Genomic DNA, 23,198 nt, shown 5'->3' on the forward strand with positions numbered 1-23,198 from the left:
ATATCCAGGTTCCTCTGTCTTGTGGCAAATACTTGCCCCCTAGACTTGGCAGTTGGCTTTTGATTGCCATGAAGGAGGACATCCTCACCACGTTGGAAATGCAAGGCTTGAGATGCTTCTGAAACGAGTAGCTGTGGGTCAGTAATTGAGAGGATCTGTGCTGACCAGCCCTGGGGCCCCCAGGGTAAGAAGGATGTGGATCTACTGGAGCAAGTGCAGAGGAGGTCCATGAAGATGATCAGAGGGCTGCAGCGCCTCTCCTAAAGCTGGAGTTGTTCAACCTGGAGAGCCACCCCTCTCCTTGGGCTCTTGTCTTTCCATCTATCAGTAGCTGTGAAGGAAAGCAGTATTTCCTGGGCAGTGCACAGGGAGGGCTTTCCCTGGCCTTCTGGGCACTGGATGCTCTTGTTCCCTCTGGGACAGTGACTCTCACACTGGTGTTGAGGCATTTGTCATCCGCTTGTAGGGTCTGTGGAGGGTTGGGATGGCTCATGTTCTAGGAAGCACGTTGAATCTACACCTGCTTACTGATAGACTGGACTGGGGTGAATGTGTTTCCAATATTCTAGACACTCTTGAGGGTAGGGGTGAACATTAATATTTAGATATTTAAAAGGTAAAATCCTGATATTTATTGTTTTTACCCTATTTCTTTGGAACATAATAGGTAATTTTAAAGAAATCTTAATTTTGAATATTGTCCTATGTAAAGAATACTGTTGTTTAATTCATAAGCAGAAATTTCCAATGAAGCAATTTAGCTTCTTTTTGATAACCTAGCATGAAAAATTTTTATAAGTTTTCTGCGAACTTGAAGAAGTCATGCTGGCATATGATGAGCAGTACTTAGTGCAAATTAAAGAGAGATTTTTGGCTGCTTGTTGTGCTTAGTTTTCAGGTAATACATTGTGAAATAAATCCCAACAGCCGGAAGTTTTCATAACAGATTAAAAGCAATTTAATAGGCCTGTTTAACCTGTGAGATAGAATTTGTTAGAATTGTTGGATATTTAGGACCTTTAAAGATTTCTTTGGTAATACAATAAAGGAGTTTCCTCACAATGAAGCTGCTATATGGCTAATACCTATCTGAAGTGTTTTTTGGGAGAAGAGCCTTTAAAACTTTCTCAGTAACAGGTATGAAGAAAAAATGTCAAAGGGAAAATGCAAAAAAAAAGTGCTTGGGTGGAAACTGAAGTCCCTTGCACACGCTGCTGCTGTAGAATATTCCGCTGACCTCCTGATGGTCCATTCAAGCTGTAACATGTTCAGGAGTTTGCTATCAACTGCCATGAGCTTTGATGTCAGGTTGCTGAATAGAAAAATCCATACTGCAGTAAGCTGAACACTTGATCTGCGCAAGGCCTTGAATTTTAATGCTGTTGACTTGTTTCAAAGAGTAAAAAAAAAGCAGTGATCTGAAATCAGCCTTTCGGATGCCGAGAGAAACAAAGAATTCTCGTTTTTCAGGTTGTGTTATGAGTAACAGTTCATTTTTGTTTGTCTGTCTCCTAACAGATTTATACAGATTGGGCTAATCACTATCTAGCAAAATCTGGTCACAAGAGATTGATAAAGGATCTACAGCAAGATGTGACTGATGGAGTCCTGCTAGCTGAAATAATCCAGGTTGTAGGTGAGTGACTTTCTGTGTTTGTGCCAAGTATCCACCAGCTCGCTCAGACAATCCCTGCTTTTATCTTCTACACAAACACAGTGTGTGGGGGGGGAATCTATCAAACTGCATGGAATTATGTAGATCATTTTCCTTCAGAGACTTTGCTGATTAATTTGAAAAAGCCTTGTCTTTAAGCATAGTGGAAAAATATTGGATGTTGCTGATAAAATCCCCTGACACAGCAGTATTACTCCACATGGCTGAATGTTAAAAAAAACAACTCATGAGATTTTTTTTCCTGCTAGGATGCTGTTAGCCTTCACTATTCCTAATACCTCCTGGGTACTGGTCTGAATATAATTCACAATGATATTGCCTCCTGTATTGAACCTCCTGCCTCCAGTTGGATTTGGGAGATCCATGTATACAGCTGGGAAAGGAGAAGGAGTGTAATTTTTATGTGGCAGGAAAAGAAATCTTTCATAATGAGTTTTCAGATGAGGAAAATCACAATAGGATGAATGTCAAGTGCAGGCTCAGTTATTTTATCCAAAGCCTTTGGTTCTCTTAAATTAGTGCATTAGTGTTTTTAGACAATGAAAGTTCTGAACAATTTTCTCCGTGTAGAGCTGCGCATTGTCCCTCTTCCCTTGGGCCTGGATCCTTCATTAGTTCCTTCAGAGGCTCATCCATCTGGTCCTGGGGATGCCACAAAACACACGCATGGGCCGGTGGAGATTGATGGAATGGGAAAGCCCGATAATGGGAATTAGGACAACCATTGTTAGGAGCAGGCTGACAGATTTGAGATGCAAATTAAGAAGCCAGCAATGAATGAACAGGACATCAGTGCCTGCATATTTGTGTGTGTTTGAGATGCTGTAAGGGAGCTAGTTCCTGCCTCTAAGGTATGGATCTGCAAGCCCTGTTCTGAAATGACCCTGTGAAGCATCTTCCAGTGCTTCTGGAAGATTCTGCTGGGATATGTTAAAAAAGATTTTGTCTCTCTGTTGGAGAGCAACATTATATCTCTGTAGCATTGTAGACCTGCTGTGCAGTTACAGAGGTGTAAAAACAGGCCATGAATTAATTGGTGGTGTGTTGACAGGTATTCACTGTGAACAGTGCTCTGTCCTATATCCGTTTCCTTTAATAGGAAAGATTGTTGGAAACCCAGGAGCAGTTAGGTGTTGATTCCTTTCATGCCTATCTAGCTATCCTGCCTTAACACTGTTGTAAGAAGAATATGTGTGCAAGAATACCACCGTCAAAATGTGGACTTGGCTATTTCTACCAAATATTTAAATGTATTTCTTTGAGTATTGACTTGTGAAAACCCTTATGAAATTCAAATTATTCCTTCTAAAATACATAACCAATTATTGCTTTGATCACTTTTGGTTTTTTTTTTTTTTTTTGGTCATTTTATAGCTGCCTTTTGGCTAATATTTAAGATAAGGTCTGCAAGGTTTCAAAGTTGAGGTATGAGGGGAAGAATTTCTTTTTCAAGGAACATTTTTCATGTGAAAGAAAGGTCATATTTAAACATTCTCAATTTAATCCTCCAAATTAACAGTGAAGAAAAGTAATTTGTATCTGCTGTGTATGGCTTTAGGCAGCTGCATCTCATTGTCACAAAGATGGGGAGGGCTTTCACACCCAGAAGCAGTTTTATCTGTAGCCTGAAAAATCCAAGCTTTTTTCCTAACTACACAGTAAGAAAGCTTTGATATGCAGTGCAGGAAAGGGGGTTTTTTAATGTTATGGTGTGCTATGTGTAAAAGCAGCTATTTGCAAGTCAATTAAAATGTATTCACAGCATCCTGGTTCATTTCAGTTCAAAATTTATGAGCCTGTAAAAGAGTGTGTAAGTAATATATGCCTTAGTAGTGCCATATAAACATAGTAGCTGTATTGAAACCCATGAATGCAGGTACACTTGGAGGCTACTTGGAGATATCTCTGTAGATGTGTTCCAAACAATAGACAGCTCATTCATAAGTTCATTAGTCTCCTTTCAAGTAATTATAATAGTGCCAATTTATAGTAATACAGCTCTCAATTTTTAAAAGTGTTATAAATTTAGTTGATGGAGATACTGCATGGTACTAAAGTGAGAGATAGTGAATATTACAAGATGGGTGCCCAGGACTTGGAAAATGGGATTTAATGAATTCATCTTTGTTTCTGTATGACCAAATCCGAGATGGCATTCCTGGAAGCAATGTGTGCTCTTCACGTGTAGAGGCTGATGGACCACTCTGGGGAGTGCACTGTGGATTTAGCTGCAGTCTCTTCCAGATTAGCATCAGTTTTTAGTTGCATTGCTGTGGGATAAAGGTGTACTGTGACATGGATGTGTAAAATGGGACCTACCAGGCAAGAGTGAAGTTGTCTTACTGCTTTGTTTCTCATGGCTATGACTGCTACTGGAATATCGTGCCAGATGCAATCCTCCTAACTGAGGGAAGCCATGAGGTGGGATGGAGTGATGGAGTTCTGACTGGTGTCCTGAGAATACATGGGACTGCTACAAAATACGGCTTTAATGCATGAATCAAATGGGATGTGAGCACCTGCCTTTATTACAGTGAAAAAACTGTGGGAAACTGAACTTTGGTTGTAACTGGTTCTTCAGACTCAAACACAGTCATGTCAGCATCCAAGGCTGAAAGCTGAAACTGAGCAAACTCAGACTCTGAGGCAAACATTATCCACCTCAGGGATTTAATTATTTCACGCTGACCTTAAAGCTGGAAACTGTGTTCTTCTGCAGGTTGGGGTAGCGTGTAAGCCATGGTCAAGAATCTTGAAAAGTTGTTTCATGGTTTGTGCTTTACAAAAGGAAAAAAAAAATTGTTAGAGTTATTGATCATAAATTTCCCATTTGGATTTAAAACCTGTATTTACTCTCCAAGCAAAAACAACTGCCATGCTAACATCTCTGTATGTAGTGCTCGCTTTGCCACCCAGCAGTGACTCAGCTTCCAGAGCTTACATCTTTTTTGTAGTTTAAAGGAATTCCCTGTCACCATACAAGAAGTTGTCAGAGCAGTTGGCTTCTGCCCCAGCTGTCTCTGGAGGCATGACCCAGTAGAGACCTCCAGCTGCTTTTTTTTTCTTTTTGTGGCTCTCAGTGTTTCACACGTTCACTTGGACTGGACAGCTACAATCCAAAACCCCTTTACCGAGCTGGCAGCAAGTGCTCAGGAAATCACTGGAATAAATGCCCTTGGTTTAGTTTTTTTGCCTTATTGCCTCTTATTTTTTGATTTTCAGCAAATGAAAAGATTGAAGACATCAATGGCTGCCCAAAAAATAGGTCTCAAATGGTAAGTAGTAAAGTGGTCTGTTGTTTGTGTGTGCGTGGCTGAGTGATAGTGTGGGAGTTCAATGTCTGAGACTTTTAATAACAGTTTTTAATTAAAATTTTACAGTAGTGAGACTAAAAGTATAGTCTTCAGAACATTAATATTACAGTTCTTGCCCCATTATACTCCACAGTAGTTGAGTTAGGCCTTATAATTTATCACATATTTACAGTTGAGATTATTCTTACATTGCTACTTTATATTTCTGAAATACCACGTAGTTAAACAGAAATGTAGAGAAATAAGGAATTAGATATTTGAAAGTATGATTAAGAGTTCCTGTTTCTTTTGACATGAAACAAAATAAATGAGCAATATGCATGAAATGCAAAAAAATTTGAATAGTAGAATTCAAGATGCAACTTGTTGACAGATAAGAAGTTGGTTTGTATCTTGCTTGTATCTAGTATTCAAACCTGGGGAACCAAAAATCAGTCCAGGAAAATTAAAAGCATATAATACCTCAAGAGTATATCTGCTTTGAGTATTGCTGAAGCTAAAAGTATAGCAGAATTTTACTAAGAACACAGATAATAAGAAACTGGTTTTTAAAATGCTTTCAAATGAAGAGCATTTAAAATTTATGATACTTCAAAGAAGGTTACTTCCTTCTGTATCTTGAGAAAAAGTGATTCTTCAACATAAATTCTAATATCTTCCTTTAGCATTGCCAATGCTTGCTTTGGGACACTTGGATATCCGTTCTCTGTGTGCAGCTGTTTTAATGTTTTTTATTTTTATGACTGTTCCTCACTGCCCCTACCTCCATGACTTCAACATGAGCACAGCCACTCAATGCAGTAAAATGAAATAAAGATTTAAGGAGAGCTTGACATCTTAAGTCAAAACCCACACTCTGTTCTGCTCTTCTCCTTTGGCTTTTTGTTGCTTGTTGTAAGTTATCAATCTTGTTGAAACTGTGGAGCAAGCGCTCTGTAAAAGAAAGCCATCAGAAAGATTTATCATTGCTACTTCTTACTGCTTTGAAGAGGGTGGTTGCTGTTCTTGCTGTAGCCACAGCAGCTGTCTGGAGTATAAATAATGAGGAAATTTTGACAATTACTGTAATTTAATGTTCCGCAAGTGTGTCGGAAGAACTGAATTTCATTCAGGACTGGAGTCTGTAACCAGTTGCAGGATGTTGCAGCTAAAAAAGTCACTTCAAGCCATTACTCTCAATGAAGAGAAAGCGTTGCTCTGTTGGATTGTGGGATGCATGTAGTAGGTTGCTTATGGAAGCAGGATCAGGTTATAAGCAGAGGCATGCAGGAGGCATGTGCTGGGTCAGGAATGCTGGAGAGGGCTGGAAGGATGCATTTGGTCTGCGTTCCCTGCTCTGATGTTACTCCGCTTGCTCATTCAGGAGAGTGAGGTGAGTGGGACTGTGCCCCCCACTCCTGAGACCTGCAGTCACAGCTGGGCATCCCCAGCAGTTTTCCTCATGTGAGAAAAATGAGAATTGTGCTTAGGGCTTGCTTTTATCGGGTGCACATGCTTACAGAGCTCTTTGTCATCTGACTATAAAAATACTGTTGTTGCTCAGAGGAGCTGTGGCTGCCCCATCCCTGGAAGTGTTTGAGGCCAGGTTGGATGGGGTTTGGAGCAACCTGGTCCAGTGGAAGGTGAAACTAGATGATCTTTAAGGATCCTTCCAGTCCAAGTCATTCCATGGTTCTTCTAAGACAGAACATAGGAATCTTCATGGGGTGGTGTTCATGCAGTTACTTGCAGTGTTGTTTAGGGACACAGCCCTTTGGCAGGTCTGGGACAAACGTGTTACTGTGCTTGTTTTAGGTACAGCAGTCTTCAGCCTTTGCACTTCAGTGCACGCTCTTAATGCAGCTTCCAGGGTCCTGCAGAGTGTGGGAACTGGTGTTTGTGTCTGCTGCCTCTGGCTCAGAGAGGTGGCAGAGGCAAGGCCATCCAGATACCTAGGTAGTAATGTCCAGTCTTTTTTCAAATGAGTCTCTCAGTTAAGAGTGTCCTTATCTGTGGATGCTAAAAAGCTAGGAGCAGAGGAATTTTCCAGCTGCTGAAGCATTTTGTGAAGTTTTCCTTTCTCATGCAAGCTAGCTGAAAACAGTGTAGAGATTTTTGTAAACCAAGACTTTATCTTGCACCTGTGAACTTGTTTTCCAAGCTGTTATGGTACACTAGAGAAAATATTTTGAAATGGGTGTCAGAACATTCCACCAATCACTCTGAGAGGCAGATGGTCAAGTGACCAATCATATCATGCTCTCTTGCAAACTGAGTTATAACCCAGCTTGTAATTAATAAAATGATTCCATTTTGCATTTTCTCCTTGGACTTGTGTCGTGGTTCTTGCCGTTTCTCGGTACAACGGCAACACTTACCCGTATTAGAGTGCTTGAAAGGTGAGCAACACAGATGAGGAGATTTGGGGGGATTAAAAAAAAAATAACATAGCACCAATAAATGGAGATTCAACTTTGTTCATTATATAGGAATACAGAGGGAAATCTAGATCTAGAATATAGAAATATAGATCTCAGAGGGAAGCCTTCTACCATCCTCTTTTCCATTTGTAGACTTCCAATGCCTTGAGCTGTGAAGAATCAGCTCACTCCCAGCCAGGTGTATCAGCTTAGAAAGCTGGACCAGATCTGTGTCTTCTCAAGTCCATTAAAGGAAGTGGGGGGAAAAAGTGTCTTTGCTTCCATGTGGCACAGTCCCAAGCCAGTGATGCCAAACCTGAGGGAGCTCTCTGCAGAGCCAGATCCGGCCTCTTTGCCTTGTTCCCAGTGTTGGAGAGCATCAGGCAGATTGGCCCAAACTGAGATTTAGAGACAGCTTGGGTCTGTCAGGCTCCAAGCCAGTGCTAATAAGCCTTGTCAAGTGAAGTTTAGTACTGCAGAACCATGTGGGACCATCAGTGCTTATCAACCTCGTCCCGGTGCCAAAAATGACATGACAAGGACCCCACTGGCTCTGTGAAAAATCACTTAGGTGAGAACCTGTCCTCCCATTATCATCCTGTCTGGGTTGTTCTGCTGAGGGGAGTATCCCTGTCTTCCTTTGCTCCAGATAAGAGTTGGCTGCCTTTTATATAATCTATTATAGGCTATTCTATAGCTTGTCCTCTGCATAAAATCTGTTTCAGGGTTTTTTTTCCCAAACCTCTATATTTTTGTACTGTAGATACTTGTCTAAACAAAAGCCTGTAATTCTGATGATTAGTTCCAGCTGGATGCAGAAAATACTGTGGGTAATAGAGGATGTACTTGTATGGAGCACAGGCTCTGGGACCAAGAACATTTGGAGAGCACCGCGGCATTTGGGTTTTTAAAATAAAACCCCGGAAAATGTTGGCATGGTTCTTGATAACTGGGTGACGGACAATAAATCAAGGCCAGTTTCCTCTCCTGCACACTTCTGAAAAGAAGAGTTAGGTGAATAAACCTGAGTAGGGCTATTTCTGCTGATATTGTTTGTTTATAAAAAAACAGATATTTTTTTCTTTTTTTTTCCTTGCTTGCTTCAAGGGCACGATTTTAGAGTTTAATATGTGGCATCTTGCAGAATATGGGAGGGTACCTGCCCTCCTGGGTACTACAGATTATTCTTCTTGATGTGGGTGCCTTTGCAGGTGCTGAATGTTACCTCTTCTAAAATGGTTCATAGCACTTACATTTGTAAAATGATAGAAAAACCCAAAGTGTGTGAGTTGTATATGCTACATGATACATGTACAAGTATAGCAAAGCTGAAACGTGCTGAAAGGAAGAGAATCGGGGAATCCGTGGGTGGATACACCAGACTTTCATCTTCCCATGTCTGGGGAAGTTGTGGGACACCCAAGACAAGAATTTGGAGCAACAGAAAGGCACGTAGGCTTAACAAACACCACAGCACCTCCTATGAATAAGCGAGGAAATTACTGTGGTTTGCCTGTGGGTTGGTGCTCAGGCTTTATTATTTTTCAGGATCACTTTGTGTCTATAAGTATTTGTTCTCGAATAGCAAAAGCGAGGTATTTCTTTTTCTCATGTGTTGACAGGAAGTTTTTAAGAATTGTCTCTTTCTGATGCAGATACCGAGCTGTAGTGGTAAACTAATATCACTCACTCTTCCTACTGCTGTTTGTCTTGCAAATAAAGGATCTTCTACTCCAGTGTGGGTCACAGCCAGCATTTCTTCCCAAGAACTCTGTGGAAGTTGAGATGAAGGCTGTGTTTTCAGTACAGTAACTTAATTTTCAAGGAAACCTTACTTCCAGTAATGGGAATTTGACTGTTACTTTAATATTTGACTGATTTCTTGTGTTCTGACAATGTGCTGTTTTGTGATGTACGTGACACCTACAAGGAACAGTTTGTATGGAAATTCTCCAGCCTGGTGGGGACTTTGGTTTTGAATTGAGAATATTAACTCAGCTGTTGGAGAAAGGTACCCACTTCCCTCCTCGTTGTGATCCTTCCCAGCTCCATGAGGTTTTTAATTTTTTTTTTATTATCAAAAGAGCATAGATGTTGAAATCTCCATTACTAGTTAGTGTGTAGGGCATATGTTGTCCATATTTCTGTGTTCTTTTTCTCAAGAGCACTTCAATGAATTGATGTAATGAATGTGAGTGCTGCCGTGATGTGGCCCATACTTAGAGGAGATAGCTGGGCTCGCACATTCCTGAAGGACTGATAGGAGCTGAAACCATCTGCATCACCCGAGCAGCTATCTACGTGTGTGTAATACCCACTAAGGGAGGGAGCTGCTGTGTTGTGTACAAATAACTAAAAACAGCTGCTGTATTTAAAAAAAAAAAAAAAAATTCTTAGTTGCTTGTTTTCTCACGGAAAATAATTCTGTCTCTGGTCTTCTAGAGCAGGCACCCGCTCTAACCTGCTCCTCTAAATGTTTTGAGCAGTTTTATACAGCCAGTGTTGTCCAAATGTTGCCATAGCAAGGTGCAATAAATCTGCCAGGATGTTGCTCCAGCCCCCCAAAGCCAAAGAGGGCTCTACTGCCGGGGCATGTGCTGCTAATTCAGGGGAGCAGCTCTGCTGGAAGATCAAAAGCATCACAAGCACGTTTTTTCTCTGTGAATTCCTAGCATAGGATTTTTGGAAACGTATCCCAGGGGTTAAATATAGCCATGTATTCTCAAGTAATTCAACTCCAAGGCTGAGCAAATGTAGTAAAGGCAACTTTCCCATCTTCTAAGCCTTGCTCCACTTTGCCTGGGGAGCTTGTAACTTACCAGGAGCATATGTTTAGAAATTTAATCTGGTTTGATGTTACCATGGTAACAGATGGGCATCTTCTGGCCCTAACCTGTAGTGCAGTTCCTCACAGCTGCAGGTCAGCTGAGGGGGAAGACATCCCCCAGTGCTGTGCCAGCCTGGCCAGTGACAGACACCAGCTTGGCTGCTGCAACTGCCTGTGCAGGGACGTGGCCAAATAGCAAGTTCCGGAATGCTGAAAGCATTTTCTTTCAGCTCTCAGGGTTTGTGTTGGTCGTGTATGAGCCCATGTTGTGATGTAGACAAGAATGATTTACTACAGAGATGATCTGCCAGGTTGCTTGTATTTATCTGTCCTTCAGCCTCAGTTTATATGATTCTTGCTCCAAGATAAGATTGATTTTACTGTCTCTATTTTTTTCCAGATGCCCAGACTGTTGTTATGCTGCCATGCTTACCATTTGTGCATGGTAAAATGATAGGCATGGTTGGATCAGAGGTTTCTGTGCTGCAGAGCTTGCAGTCTAAATAAAACCACATCATCATCCTGTGTAGAAAATAACAGGATAAATAGAGCTGGACCGGATCAGGAAAGGCCAATATGTACATCTCCCTGCCATGAGGCATGGCAGTGTCACTAAACAGAGATTTGTTTCATTTCTGGAGGGGAAGGCTTCCAGAACTCTTTCAGCATGCAGGGATGTGTGATAAGGCAGTGTGTGCCTCCTGTTCTGTCCCTTGGATGGGTGTATAGGGTGCCTTTGGAGACATTGCTGCTGACACTCTCATTTCATTCCCATAATGGCTCACCTTCGTAGTCCCCAGTGGGCTGCTCTCAATTCTTCACCCGTTACAGTGATGCAAAAATTTGTACCTCATCTGTCTCTGAAACAGTGTGAGGTTCAATAAAGATCAACAAAGTAATTTTTATGGAAAAAAGGAAATATATAAGCTTCACTGTAAAGACAGAATTAGATTCTCTGATCATTTATGTCGCAGTTAAATGGAATTATTGCATTTTGAATACCTATGGTTCTACCCCCCCATATGGACTAAATACGTGAAATAGCAAAGGGATTGAGGGGCCAGGGTCATTCCACATGTGTATATGGAGATGTCTGCAGCTTTATGCATTTACACCTACCCCAAAGTCTAGAAGCACCATTAACATAATTTTCTGCCATGACCATTACTGATGTAAAATTATTACATAGATCTATCTTTTATGCAATAATTTGCAAACACATAGTTTCTTGCTGTGCTTGGCACAGATGGGGAAAACTGGGAAATCATGGACGAGAACCTTTTCTAACTAAGAAGAAAAGGTTAGGTTGATTTCGTTTGACGACAGGTGGAAGTAAAAATTGATTTATTATTCTCCTTCAGCTTTGTGCTGTAAGAATTAAGGCTATTTTTATGGAAATTACTTCTCATGCCTGGTTCTTTCTTTCTTTTTACAGGAGATGTAGTGATAAGCTTTTCACTGTGGAATATGTGTAAACAGATCATAGCTGTTACAAAGAATTAAAGAGTCCAGAGAAATAAACTTTTTGTCTCTGTGTCTTGTCACAGATCTTTGATTTCCAGCCATTGCTTATACACTGTAATGGTGTGATAATGGTTATTTTAATTAGCTATAGTTCAAGGTAGTGCATATCTAGAGCATTTTATTCTTTTGGTTTTTATGCAGAGCTATTTTTACATGTACCAGCAGTATCGTTGCACTTGTTCTGAGCAGTTAGGCAGGGGAATTTCAGTAGGAGATGTTAACCAGGATCCAGGTGCAAGGAAGGAGGGGGCACATATGTGTTGGTGCCACTGGAGTAAATCCCTTGGGAACAGGTGAAGCTGTGAGCCTTCAGGCACAAGCATGCCTGTCAGCCCGGCGGGGAGGGACCGCTGCGCCTGGGAACGGGCTGTGGCTGCAGCTCCCTTCCCAGGGACCTTTTTTAGAAATGAACAACTGTCAGTGACTGCATTGCAGGAGGTTCTTCCTAAACAAGTTTCGCTAAATCCTGGATTCCTCCTGCAGATTCAAGCTTATGATACACAGAGCCTTCAACATCTGAGCTGGTGTTTGGGGACAGAGAGCAGCCAGTTCTTGGTGCACTGAGTGGTGTTAGTGTCAGTCCTTCCTTTTAAGCACTTGTGCACTTCGAAAAATACTGGTTTATGTAGATTTCAAGGATGTTTTAGGAAGGAGTCCACCTTTGCTAGATATTGGTGTTATTTTAGATTTAATCATAGAATGGTTAAATTATTTGGGTTGGAAGGGAACGTAAAAACCACCTAGTTCTAAACTCCCTGCCACGGGCAGGGACACCTTCCACTATCCCAGGTTACTCAGAGCCCCATCCAGCCTGGCCTTGGACACTTCCAGGGATCCAGGGGCAGCCACAGCTTCGCTGGACAACCTGTGCCAGGGCCTCACCACCCTCACAAGGAAGAATTTGTTCCTAATGTCTGATCTAAACCTGCTCTCTCTCAGTTTAAAGCCATTCCCCCTTTTCCCAATTGCACAGCACATAACTTTCAGCCTGGGAGCCCCAGATAGAAAAGGGTCTTCCACGAGACCCCAGGGAAGGTAGAAATAATGCATCCACGAGAGTCACTGCTGTCCTCATTGTGGGTTTACTGAGCACAGCCATGGCTTCTCCCCACCTTTTCCTCTTTTCAGTTACACATAAACAGAGATGCAGTGCCAAGAAATACAGTTACTGTGGTATGTGCTAAAATCTTGTCAAGAGCGTTTAGTCTATATCCTAAATTAATGATTCTCCAGAGGCAGGATTCTTTGTTGATACTTGTTTTGCAAAGTTGAGCTTGTTGTAGCTTAATCATAATTTAGAACATCTCAAGATTTCGAATTATTCACAAATTATCCACTTTAACTTTTCAAAGGTCTGATCCTGAAGAGCTAATCCAAAAATAATATTTCCAGGGATATTTTTCAAAGAAATTGCTCTTTATTTTTGTTTTTCCCCATGGGAAAGTTTCTGTTTTAAATAAATAAACCTGAAAAAAAACCAACCTGAAAGAAACCTGAAAAGCTGAATAAAGCAGGAACATTTCTACAACCCTCCATGTACCTCTCCCTGAGCAGATCAGCTTTGGCAAACCTTGGGAGTTGCCCTGGACAGCCTGAATCCATTCACAATACAAGTGTGCCCCTTGGATGCTCTTTGTTGTCATTAGAAATTTTGGCCAGTGTAAATCACGGTTTTCTCTGTGGGGCTTTGCTGCCCTCATTTCTATTCACACTGTTGGGAGTGAATGTTGAATATTTGTCCCATTATTTCTGCAAGAAGAGCTGGAAACACAGGATAGCAAAGGTTTTACTGGGGTCAGAGAGAAGAGGATGCATGAGAGATGAGGCTTAGGCTGGTTCTCCAGCCTTAGACTAGTGCTCAAACTTTCTTCATCTTTAAAAAGCCAAAGTAAGGCAATTTTAAGAGAAGAGTCAACTCTTCATGTACATTTGGACAGATTTTTGTTTCTGTGGGTAGATCTGTCACAACCTGGCTTCAGAATATGGATTAGCTTAATTTGCCCTTATGTTACATCTTTTATTCTATTTCTAAGGTGCCCACCAACTTCTGTCAAAAGCCTGAAACTTAATTTTGGGAGACATTTTTATCCAAACAGTCAGGAGCAGCAGATGAACACTGGGGGAGCAACACATTATTTTCTTTTTAAAAATACACATTTTGATTGGGATAACTACTAATGAAGATTTATTTTAAACAGAGCCATAAGATTTAGTATTTATATCCTTCTGGGACAAATGGAATTTGCAGTTCTGCTTTGGTATTTTTTATATATAAGTATGTTTAGGAAATAGAGCAAATGAGGTATTATTGGAATGGAGAGCCCTTCCTCCCCCAAAACTCCAGGGTTCTAAGGATTCCCAGTGTAATGACTTAAGATTTTAAGGCTCTTTCTAAACTTAAGGATATAAAAATATGAGGGTAAAAGACTATTCAAAAATACAGTCAAGGAATAGATTTTGTCCTAAGAAACAGCTTGTGTTAGGCTATTTCCTTGCTTCTGCACTGTATGTGAAGTCTGCTGAAATATTGCATAAAGGTTTGTGAGGCTCTAAAAACTTTCATATGAATTCAGTCTTTTTTCTTTTGAAAATTAATGTCCTACACATAACATTGAGCCACAAGTTCAATGGAGAGCACTGGTTTCAGTATAAGAAGTGGGTTTTCTGGGTAAGCTCATAAAAACTCCCCATTTATCAGTGTAAAAGTTGGGAGCAGAGGTCTTGCATCACAGTGTGAGAAACTTCCCTGGTTTGTAAGTGACAGAACCAACAACAAGTTTAATTCTGGCTTTTGTTTGAGAAAAACATCCGTGTCTGGGACAAGGGCAGCACTGGTTATCCTTTACCTTGTGTGTTTGACTTGGACAGACAGCTTTGGCTGGAGGCAGTTTCCATATTCAGGTTTTTGTCTGACATAGTCAATGTTCAACAGACGTCAGTGCCCACCTGTGGGTCTCCATTTACAGGCTACAGGGTGGGGATATTTTGGGTTTGGGGTTTTTTTATTTGTTTCTGGCGTATCCTGTTCTGCTCTTACAGGCCAGGGCATGTTTTCTCTCTAGCACTGGCAAGAATAGGAATTGGAATTGCTGCTATATGACAAGAACAAAGACTTGTGTGATGATCTGGTCTTGGACAGTTCTCCACGTACAACACTTAGCCATGATGCCTTCTGCTCCCATCTTGTCACATTGTTCATGTTAAGAGGAAGTTTTCTGGTAGCTTTCCCCTCTCTGAATATGAGAATGGGAGTGATGACACTTGATATGTCTCAACAGAAATTTAATTCTGCGGGGCTGTTGGGGGTTTTTTTCTCATAATCTCCTAATTAAAAGAGAGGAGGAGGAGGAGCCCTGGAGGCTGGCAGCCCCTCTGGTGTGGGCTCAGCAGTCCTTGGTTGGCATTTAGGGACATCTCAGAATGAATACTTACCATATAATGATGTGGGGCTGATAGCACACATTGATAGTTGATTGCACCTGAAATAGTTTAAATGTGGCAGTCTAAAATTGCAAATTCATTTGAAGATTTTGGCCAGGAAGTTTAATAAAGCTCAGTTTTGGATACTCCTGGTAATGTTTCCAAGGGAGATAATCACTGTGGATGGCTGTACTTGGTTTTCCTTCTTTTGCACAGCTTTCCTCTGTTTTGGATAGGCAGGAAATGAGAGCATCCAGCTGCCATCTTTCCTGCTTTGCTTTTGCTGTGTTAAACAAAGTAAGTGAGAAATCAGAATTGTCAGCCAAAAAACAATTGTAGTGCATAGTGAAACAGAAAATATCCACTCCCCTTTGGCAAATCCAGTTCTTTCACATCTGCTTAAAGGGTTTAAGCAATATGTGGACTTGGCAAAAGAGGGGCCTACAGAGTCTGGGTGATGATTTGCTGCTGAATGCTGTAATTACAAGGAGGCAACTGTACTTTGTGTTGGAAGTCACCAGGATGCAGAGTCACTGGGGTTTTGCTGAGAATCACAGAATGGTTTGGGTTGGAAGGGACTTTAAGGACCATCTCGTTCCAATTCCCTGCCATGGACAGAGACACCTTCCATTATCCCAGGTTGCTCCAAGCCCCATCCAACCTGGCCTTGAGCATTTTCAGGGATCCAGGGGCAGCACAGTTCTCTATGCCAGGGCCTCATCACCCTCACAGGGAAGAATTTTTTTCCTACCATCTATCTGAGATCTATCCAGAAACTTCACCTCTATCCTACACACATCTAAATGGTCTACCTACCACACTGCTGCTTCAGAAGAGCTTGTTATCTCCAGCCCTGCCTGCACTGGGGGCATCTTTCTCCATAAAACAAGATTTTCATATCATTAATAGTTGATACAGCAGGGGCCAGAGGCAGAATCCTTCCTTGGAGCTTTTGTGAGTGAAATTCATGACAGTTGCATTGTTGGGAGCTCACCTCGTCAAACAAGCAGCGTGGTTTCTGAGGCATTAGACTGATTCAGCCAAGATCAGGGTTCTTGACTCAGGCCAGCAGTTGTTGTGTGGGAAGGACCTTGAATTCTTACCAACAACTAAATTTTAATCTCTTTAGCTATAATCCTTCATTCAGTGTTTCACTTTCTTCTTGGATTTTCTCTAATCTCTTCCTGTTTTCTTTTTCAAGCTCGGTTTTTCCTTCAAAATCAACTAATTCCTCACATTCCTGCCACGCTGCCATGTAACATTGTTAATATCACAGATACTGTGTAAATCTTATCAGTCACTGATGCCTTTATATCTTTCAGTTTCATTCTTTTAGTGAATTCCTCATATGTGCAGTGCTGTACATCCCCACAGGATCTTATCCTAGTTCTTTGTTTTCTGAATATAAAGGGTTTACTTTTGCACATCCCTGTTACTCCCACTTTTTTTCATCATGCCTGATGGATACCAGTACAGCACCCAAGAGCCCCTGTTTCTCACAGCTTTTAGCAGGGCATTACCACTGGCTTGGCAAGGCGGCCCATCTGACCTTTCATGTGGCAGTGAAGTTCCAGGTTGCTTAGCCTGTGGTCCAAATACAGACCTGTGAGGGAGAGTCATCCATCAGTCTGGGGATGGGAGTGCTGTATCTTAATTCAGTGGCTACAATGCTCAGAGAAACTGGGAGGTTATCCCACAGGAGAAATGGAATGATTTTGAATCTGAATAGGATGAGATTAGGACATCAGCAAAGACTGCTATAGCACCAAGAATGAGGACATGGATGAGGAACTCACTACCCAGATGTAAATCTTAATGCTGTGCTCACTCTGTCCTAAAAGAGAGTTTATGCAAAGATGAGGGGCCTGGGAAGAGAAGCAAGCAGAGCAGGACTGAGAGAGCTGCAGATCTGGAGTGGGGATGAGATATTGCTTATCTTAGTCACTAACCTGCTTGTTGGGAGAGGAGACATCTGCTCACAGCTGGGGAAGTCTGGAAATGTTCTTGGAATGATGCAGCTTGTTAAGTGCAGGTAGTAGGAATGGATTGATCCTTTTATGTGGTGTTTATTCTTGAAAAGGTGAACTTTGGTTTTCTGGCCAAGTCCCAAATCACCTCAATAAAAGAGCCATGTTGAAAACTTGAAAGGGTGGTTGAGTACTGAAGAAGGAAATGGATCAATTGACTGTTGGATCATACTGAACTGTGGATAAATGAACCTTTGAACTGCACCCTGCTCCAAGCTTTAAGGTCTGAGCAGTACAGGAAATGTATTTTGGTACCTCTCTGGATTTTGGAGTATATCATTTACGCAAAGTGTACTATATACTTTGTGTACTTTATATTATATCTCAAAGTATAATGAGGTTGATAAAAGTGTTTCTAATTGTTGAAATCACAGTTCAGCACTGCCAATAACTTCACCCCCCCCCCCCCATGATAGAAGAAAATGTTTTTATTGTTATAGTTATGGACAATAAATTAATGTACCCTGAGAGAAATCCATGTGGGAGGTTTCCTGGCAGCTTCCCTGGTACTTTTTTATTACTTTGAGCAGGACAGGGAGCTCAGGTCAGTTGCTGGGAGCTCAGGTTCTAAAATGCTGCCTTAGCTCTCACTTGTGTATTTTTTTGAGGGCAAGCAGGAGCTTACAGGGCAGCTGGATTTTCATGTTTCCTTTTGATGTCTCCACACTTCACAGAATAAAGGTTGTTACGTGAGACCAAGTGTGGGGCTTGGTGTCTGTCTCCTTCCTTATGCATACAGTGGATGCAGTTTTTGGTTGCAGTGTTTCAGGAATTATTAAATCAATGTTTGTGAGATGTTCAAGCACAAAGACTCTATTTGATCACTTGATGATTACCATGGTTAAATAAAAAAGTTGCTCAACAGTATAATCCAAACGTTTTTTGTGTAACCACACACAAAACATGGTATTTCCTAAAATGTTGTTCCTTGCAGAGGTGTCCAAGCTTAGGCTTTTGCATGGAAGTGCTTTGGTCCGAGGTGGAGGCTGGCATCTCTCTGCATCTTCTGGTTATGGCAGCAGAGCTTCAGCGGGAGCTTGGTGGCAAATTAGGTGTGAGGCTACTGGGGAAGATCCCCATTGTAATGCTGAGATAGAGTGGAAAACATTCCTGATTCATCCAGCCTCTCGAGTCCACTTTCTTAGGTAGGGTTTAGGTCCCGTCTGTGTATAGCAACCAGAGCTGTGTGTAGCAACTGACAGCCAGACCTGTTGTGCCCAAGTCCCTACCTGGTGAAAATTCATTTTATCCCATGAAACTTGTTTCCATTGTACCATCTGTGTGAGGGGCAGGACATGACCCTCAGCGAGTGACCAGAGCGGCCTGGTGTTTCTGACTCGTGGGGAATGCCGTGAGGGAGCGTGTTTCGCATTCCGGCTGGGGGTTCCAGTTACAGCTTTTATATTCAACTGTTGGTGTGGCTGGAAACTTCTGCCAGCTGTCAACTTCAGAGCAAGTGGCAATCTGCCTCCTCAAACAAATGGCCTCCATGTTTATTTTCGGTTTCATGTTTGTTATACTTGTTGTAGGTTTCGGTTCCTGGCACAGAACATCCTTGACCCTCTTGTAAGAAATGCAGTGATTGCCTGTGGTGATTGGGGCATGAACCAACCTGCTTCATGCAAATGCAAATAACAGAAAGCCCTGACCCATGGAATAATCAGTTTATAATCAATGGAATAATCCATTTAGGACCTCAGTAACTGAGAGGGTTTCATGCTATGGTTTCCACATCGTGAGCAAAGGGACTTTTTATGGGATGCAAAGTCTGAGTGTGCTCAGGGGTGGTGGATGATGGTAGTGAATCATTATTACAATGCATTTTCTTTTTGTGTCTCCTTTTTTTTTTTTTAAATTTTTTTGTTTGTATGTTTGTTCTTGAACAGATTGAAAACATAGATGCATGCCTGAGTTTCTTGGCTGCTAAGGGGATTAACATCCAGGGGCTGTCAGCAGAAGGTGAGTCCATTGGTTAAGATTTCCTGTTAAATGAGGAACCTGAATTACTGCCTGTGATTGCAACTAGAACATGGAGTGTAATGGGAGATTAATAAGGTTAATTTAAAATTCTGACAATCTTTACTTCTTTTTTTCCCCATCTCAGTGTGAAAGGTAGATAAAATACATATCTAATTTCTACACAGCTGACTTGTAAAAATAATCAATGAGACCAAATTAGAATTCAGTCACTTCTTTACTTTCTGTTTCAAACCAGAAATTTCTTACCTCGGTTCTATAATTTGCGTATTGATCAGTGTGTATTTTACAGATATAAGTGAACTGCTGTCAGTTGTTTGCCTTTTGAGAGAAAAATTTATTTCCTTGTTCTTCAGTTATTCTCTTAACTGAATAACAGTCCTGCTTTCTTCTCATGTTAAAGATTTTTCTTGTTTCAAAGTGCACAAAACAATCAAATCCAAATGTTTTGAGCCAAAACAAAAAGACTTTTTGACTTCTAATTAATCACTCTGCTTTTTAAGGGCATCAGAATTTTTCTGAAACCAAACTAGGTTTACTCTATTCCCTTATGCCAGTGCATATCTGCCAGGATCTGTGGTACCTGTTGGCTCAGAAGCTGTTTAGCTATTATCTTATTAAGAGATCAAACAGATTTCTGTCATCCTCAGCACCAGCTTTCACTTGTATTTTCATTTAAATATGCTGGAAAAGCATGTGGGTTCAGTAGCTGAATATATTATATGACATCTCCATCAATGCTTTACAGAACAAATAATTGAATGTGTTGCATCAGGTGAGACTTCAAAGTTACATTTGATGACTGAGTCTCTTCACAAACTTAGTTTGGAGCAGGAGGCTGCAGCAAAATAGCAGATACTTAGAATGCACTGTTCTAACCTGAATATAGCACAACTAGTAGAAGAGGAGGCTGAGTGTTAGGTGCATTCTTAGGCTGGGTTAGAACAGCAATAAGTATTTTCCTCCAAAGAGGAGCTTTACTATGCTCCACCTGAGTGGTGCCAGCATTATATGCCTCAATTGCTCAGTTATAATCTGAAGGATTCTCACGTCAAGAAAAGAAAGCATGAGCTTTCAAAACTTCAAACAGCAGAAAGTTTGTTTGCCAGGAAATTATTAAAAAGAAAATGCAGCTGAGTCAGTTGTAAAAGCCAATTTTGACCTTAGCATGGAAATATTGTAAAAATACATTTCACATTATTTACCTGTCGTGATAGAAGGTAAAATCTAAGTGAAATTGCAGGTCAGTGATGAGAAAACCGCCTGGGTGTACGAAGTTGGCAGTGTCATGTTGCTCACACTGGGGAAGGGACAGCATGATTAATGCTTATGGCTCTCCTGCCAAGTCACAAGTCAGGCCCAGCAGGATACATGTTATCCCATGGCCTCGCTGATTTGGGATTTCTCCCTTTCTTTTACACTATCTAGGAATTAGTGTATTAAATCACACGGAAGCTAAGAAGGGACTGGTAATATTTGCTGCCAGCATATAAATGAGAACATTGTCTGGCTCCACCACTAACATTGAAGGAAGAGAATGACAACTAGAGAAAGGGAGGGAATGAATATATTTTTATAAAATAAGTTAAAAGACTTGAATGCAACAGTAAATTTCTCTTTCTAGTCGCTCCGAAACTGAGTTGAGGAACACAGAATTGTTTAAAGTGAGGAACGTTGTTACCAAAGAAGCCAGCGTCTCTGTGCAAGTTGCCAAGACCTGCTAGGTCAGCTGCAAATAACTTTATTTACTTCACTGGCAGGTCCTCATCTAGGAGGAAGGAAAAGGTTGTGATTGCTTCCAAACGGGAATAATCACTGAAATCTCCTGGGTTTGTTAAGAGCACGTATTTTTCAATAGGGCAGCTTCGGTGTGGAGGGAAGTTAATGATTCAAAATGGGAATTTGGATGACTCCTAAATGTTGAAATAATTTGGGACTGCATGTGTCATATCCTTCCAGTGTTGAAAAATCCTGCTTTGATATGTGCGTGCCACTTACACAGAGTCTGTTTTTATGGATTTATGCCATGGAGATGCTGAGGATCTGCCATCACTGATGATGACCATGCTGTGCTAGAAGCAGGCGCCTTCCCCAGAAATGTGGAGGCAAAAAGGCATCCCCTTATCAAAGATCTAAAACCTCCATTTGTAGTTACTAAAGAAAACTGTGGAGAGCTGCAGACCTCTTTTCACTTCTTGCTGCAATTTTTTATTGTGCATTCTTTGAGCTGTCTTTCCATACCCCTGCTCTTAGACTTGTCTCCACACCAAGCTAGGTTTTAGACTCCTGGAACTGCAGCTGCCCAACAAAACTTGCTCTCCTTCACACAATATCTCCTTGCTGCCGAGATTGTGGAGGACATAAATGTGCAGTAGAAACTCAAATTGATGTCACAGATAAGCAGCTGCACCTCCTCTGGGTGACAGATGAGCTGGATAATGATCAGCTGAAGACATCATGGAACAGTGGTGTAGGGGAAAGAGGCACCAACAGAGATATCCCAAGGTGGAAATCTCCAAAGAGTAGATTTGTGGGGTTTCCTGTGAAAACCAAATTCCGGTTTCCTCTCAAGTGTCTGGAGTGTTTGTTCCCAATATCCAGGACAGTAATTTTTGGCTCCACATTTAGAATGGGTGGGTGACACCCTTGTCCTTATCTGAGTCAATGTGATACTGGAGCTGACTATGGACTGGAGAGGACTTGAAGCAGGAAGCATTTGAGACTGCCGATGTGCAGAGTGCAGTGAGGCTGAAGGACTCTTTGAAATACTCCTTTTGTATGAAGTGCAGGGTAGAACTGCCAGAATTAACCTCAGTTTTTAAGATAAAAGAAACAGAGGTACCTCTGAAAGTCGGATTTAAAATGTTTCTCTTCAAATCCAGAGGGAAGGAGTCCCTTTAACTCACTAGAAGTTTTCTTTTGATTATCTTCATTTGGTCAAAAGCAGGTTGCTCTTCTGATAAACACAGCAGAAAACAGGCAGCCATAGAAAGCAGCAGGTCGTAGGTGGGTTGTTGTTATAATTGCCTCTCACTTCACATGGAAATCAGTTTCCACTTGCACATAGCTTTGCTAAATTTAAACAAGCAAGCCCATGGTAATTTCTTTTATCTTCTGGCCTGTATTTGCGCAGTTAAGCTTCCCAGTGCCTCTGGGTCTGTTTAGTTATGCTTCAACCTGTGATTAAATGCTACTTTCCTTACAGTTCTGTGAATAATTTGAGTTCTTTACTGGAGATAAGGAAATCCTTGTTTCTGTGTCCTGCTGTATTTTGTGTCTCTTTTATTTTATTGTCTACTTCCATCCCTGTCCTCCCAAGCTAAACAAAGATTATTGAAGAGAACCTGCAGATTAGAGAAGGAACCTACCTGGTGCAGTGAGGGAAGGGTAGGTTTGTGCATGGCACTGCATGGGAGCAGGAATGGGCTGGGGAAAGGTGAAACAGGCAGGATTAATTGAGACCCCATTGTTCAGGAAGAGACTAAAATTGGCCAAGAAAACAAAGGAAGACTGAAAATGTCTGCTGAAGGGCCCTGGGAATGATAATCCTTTAAACAAGGGAATGGGGGATCAGTGGTGGGAGACAGCATTGATGGAGGGGCCAGGCTGCAGGGAGGAAAAAATGGGTAGGGAAACTGAGTCAAGATGTATGAGAGGAAAGGAATATCCTGAGTCTGGGTGATGATCAGGGCCACTTAGAGAAGTTCTAATATTCTCTGAAGACATGGGCATGGGCTGAGACAAATTTAAGAAAGAAAGTAAATTGTATTAGTGTCTGGGAAGGGAAAGTAGACTGAGGTGCAGGTAGACAAGGAGACCAAAGCTGGAAGCTGGTGCGGAAAGGGGAGCAACAGCTTTAAACCATGAGCCTCAGATTTGCTTAGGATTAGGAGCAGCAGCTTGTTTATACAGCAAAGATGAGTGATGTGAGCAGAAATGTGGCTGGAAGAGGGAGTAAAGGATGGAGTGGGGCCCATCACAAACTCAGAGCAACTTTTCAGCCAGACCTGGGAACAGAAATGGAAATTTTGGTTC

General features: G+C 41.5%; 1 protein-coding gene across 14 annotated transcripts in view; it reads left to right on the forward strand.

Moving 5' to 3' along the window:
* NAV2 (neuron navigator 2) overlaps window positions 1–23,198 on the forward strand; it is a 371,496-nt gene that overhangs the window by 222,974 nt on the left and 125,324 nt on the right. For 13 of the 14 annotated variants that reach the window (XM_069016444.1, XM_069016446.1, XM_069016442.1 and 10 more), the window contains 3 exons: window positions 1,519–1,636; window positions 4,898–4,950; window positions 19,073–19,145. In XM_069016444.1, the coding sequence (XP_068872545.1) occupies window positions 1,519–1,636; window positions 4,898–4,950; window positions 19,073–19,145 (244 nt within the window). Of the gene's footprint in view, window positions 1–1,518; window positions 1,637–4,897; window positions 4,951–18,898; window positions 18,984–19,072; window positions 19,146–23,198 lie in introns of those variants that run through there. The other variant, XM_069016450.1, reaches the window with a different exon arrangement.

The sequence above is a fragment of the Aphelocoma coerulescens genome, chromosome 5 (genome assembly GCF_041296385.1).
Source record: "Aphelocoma coerulescens isolate FSJ_1873_10779 chromosome 5, UR_Acoe_1.0, whole genome shotgun sequence".
Lineage (NCBI taxonomy): Eukaryota > Metazoa > Chordata > Aves > Passeriformes > Corvidae > Aphelocoma > Aphelocoma coerulescens.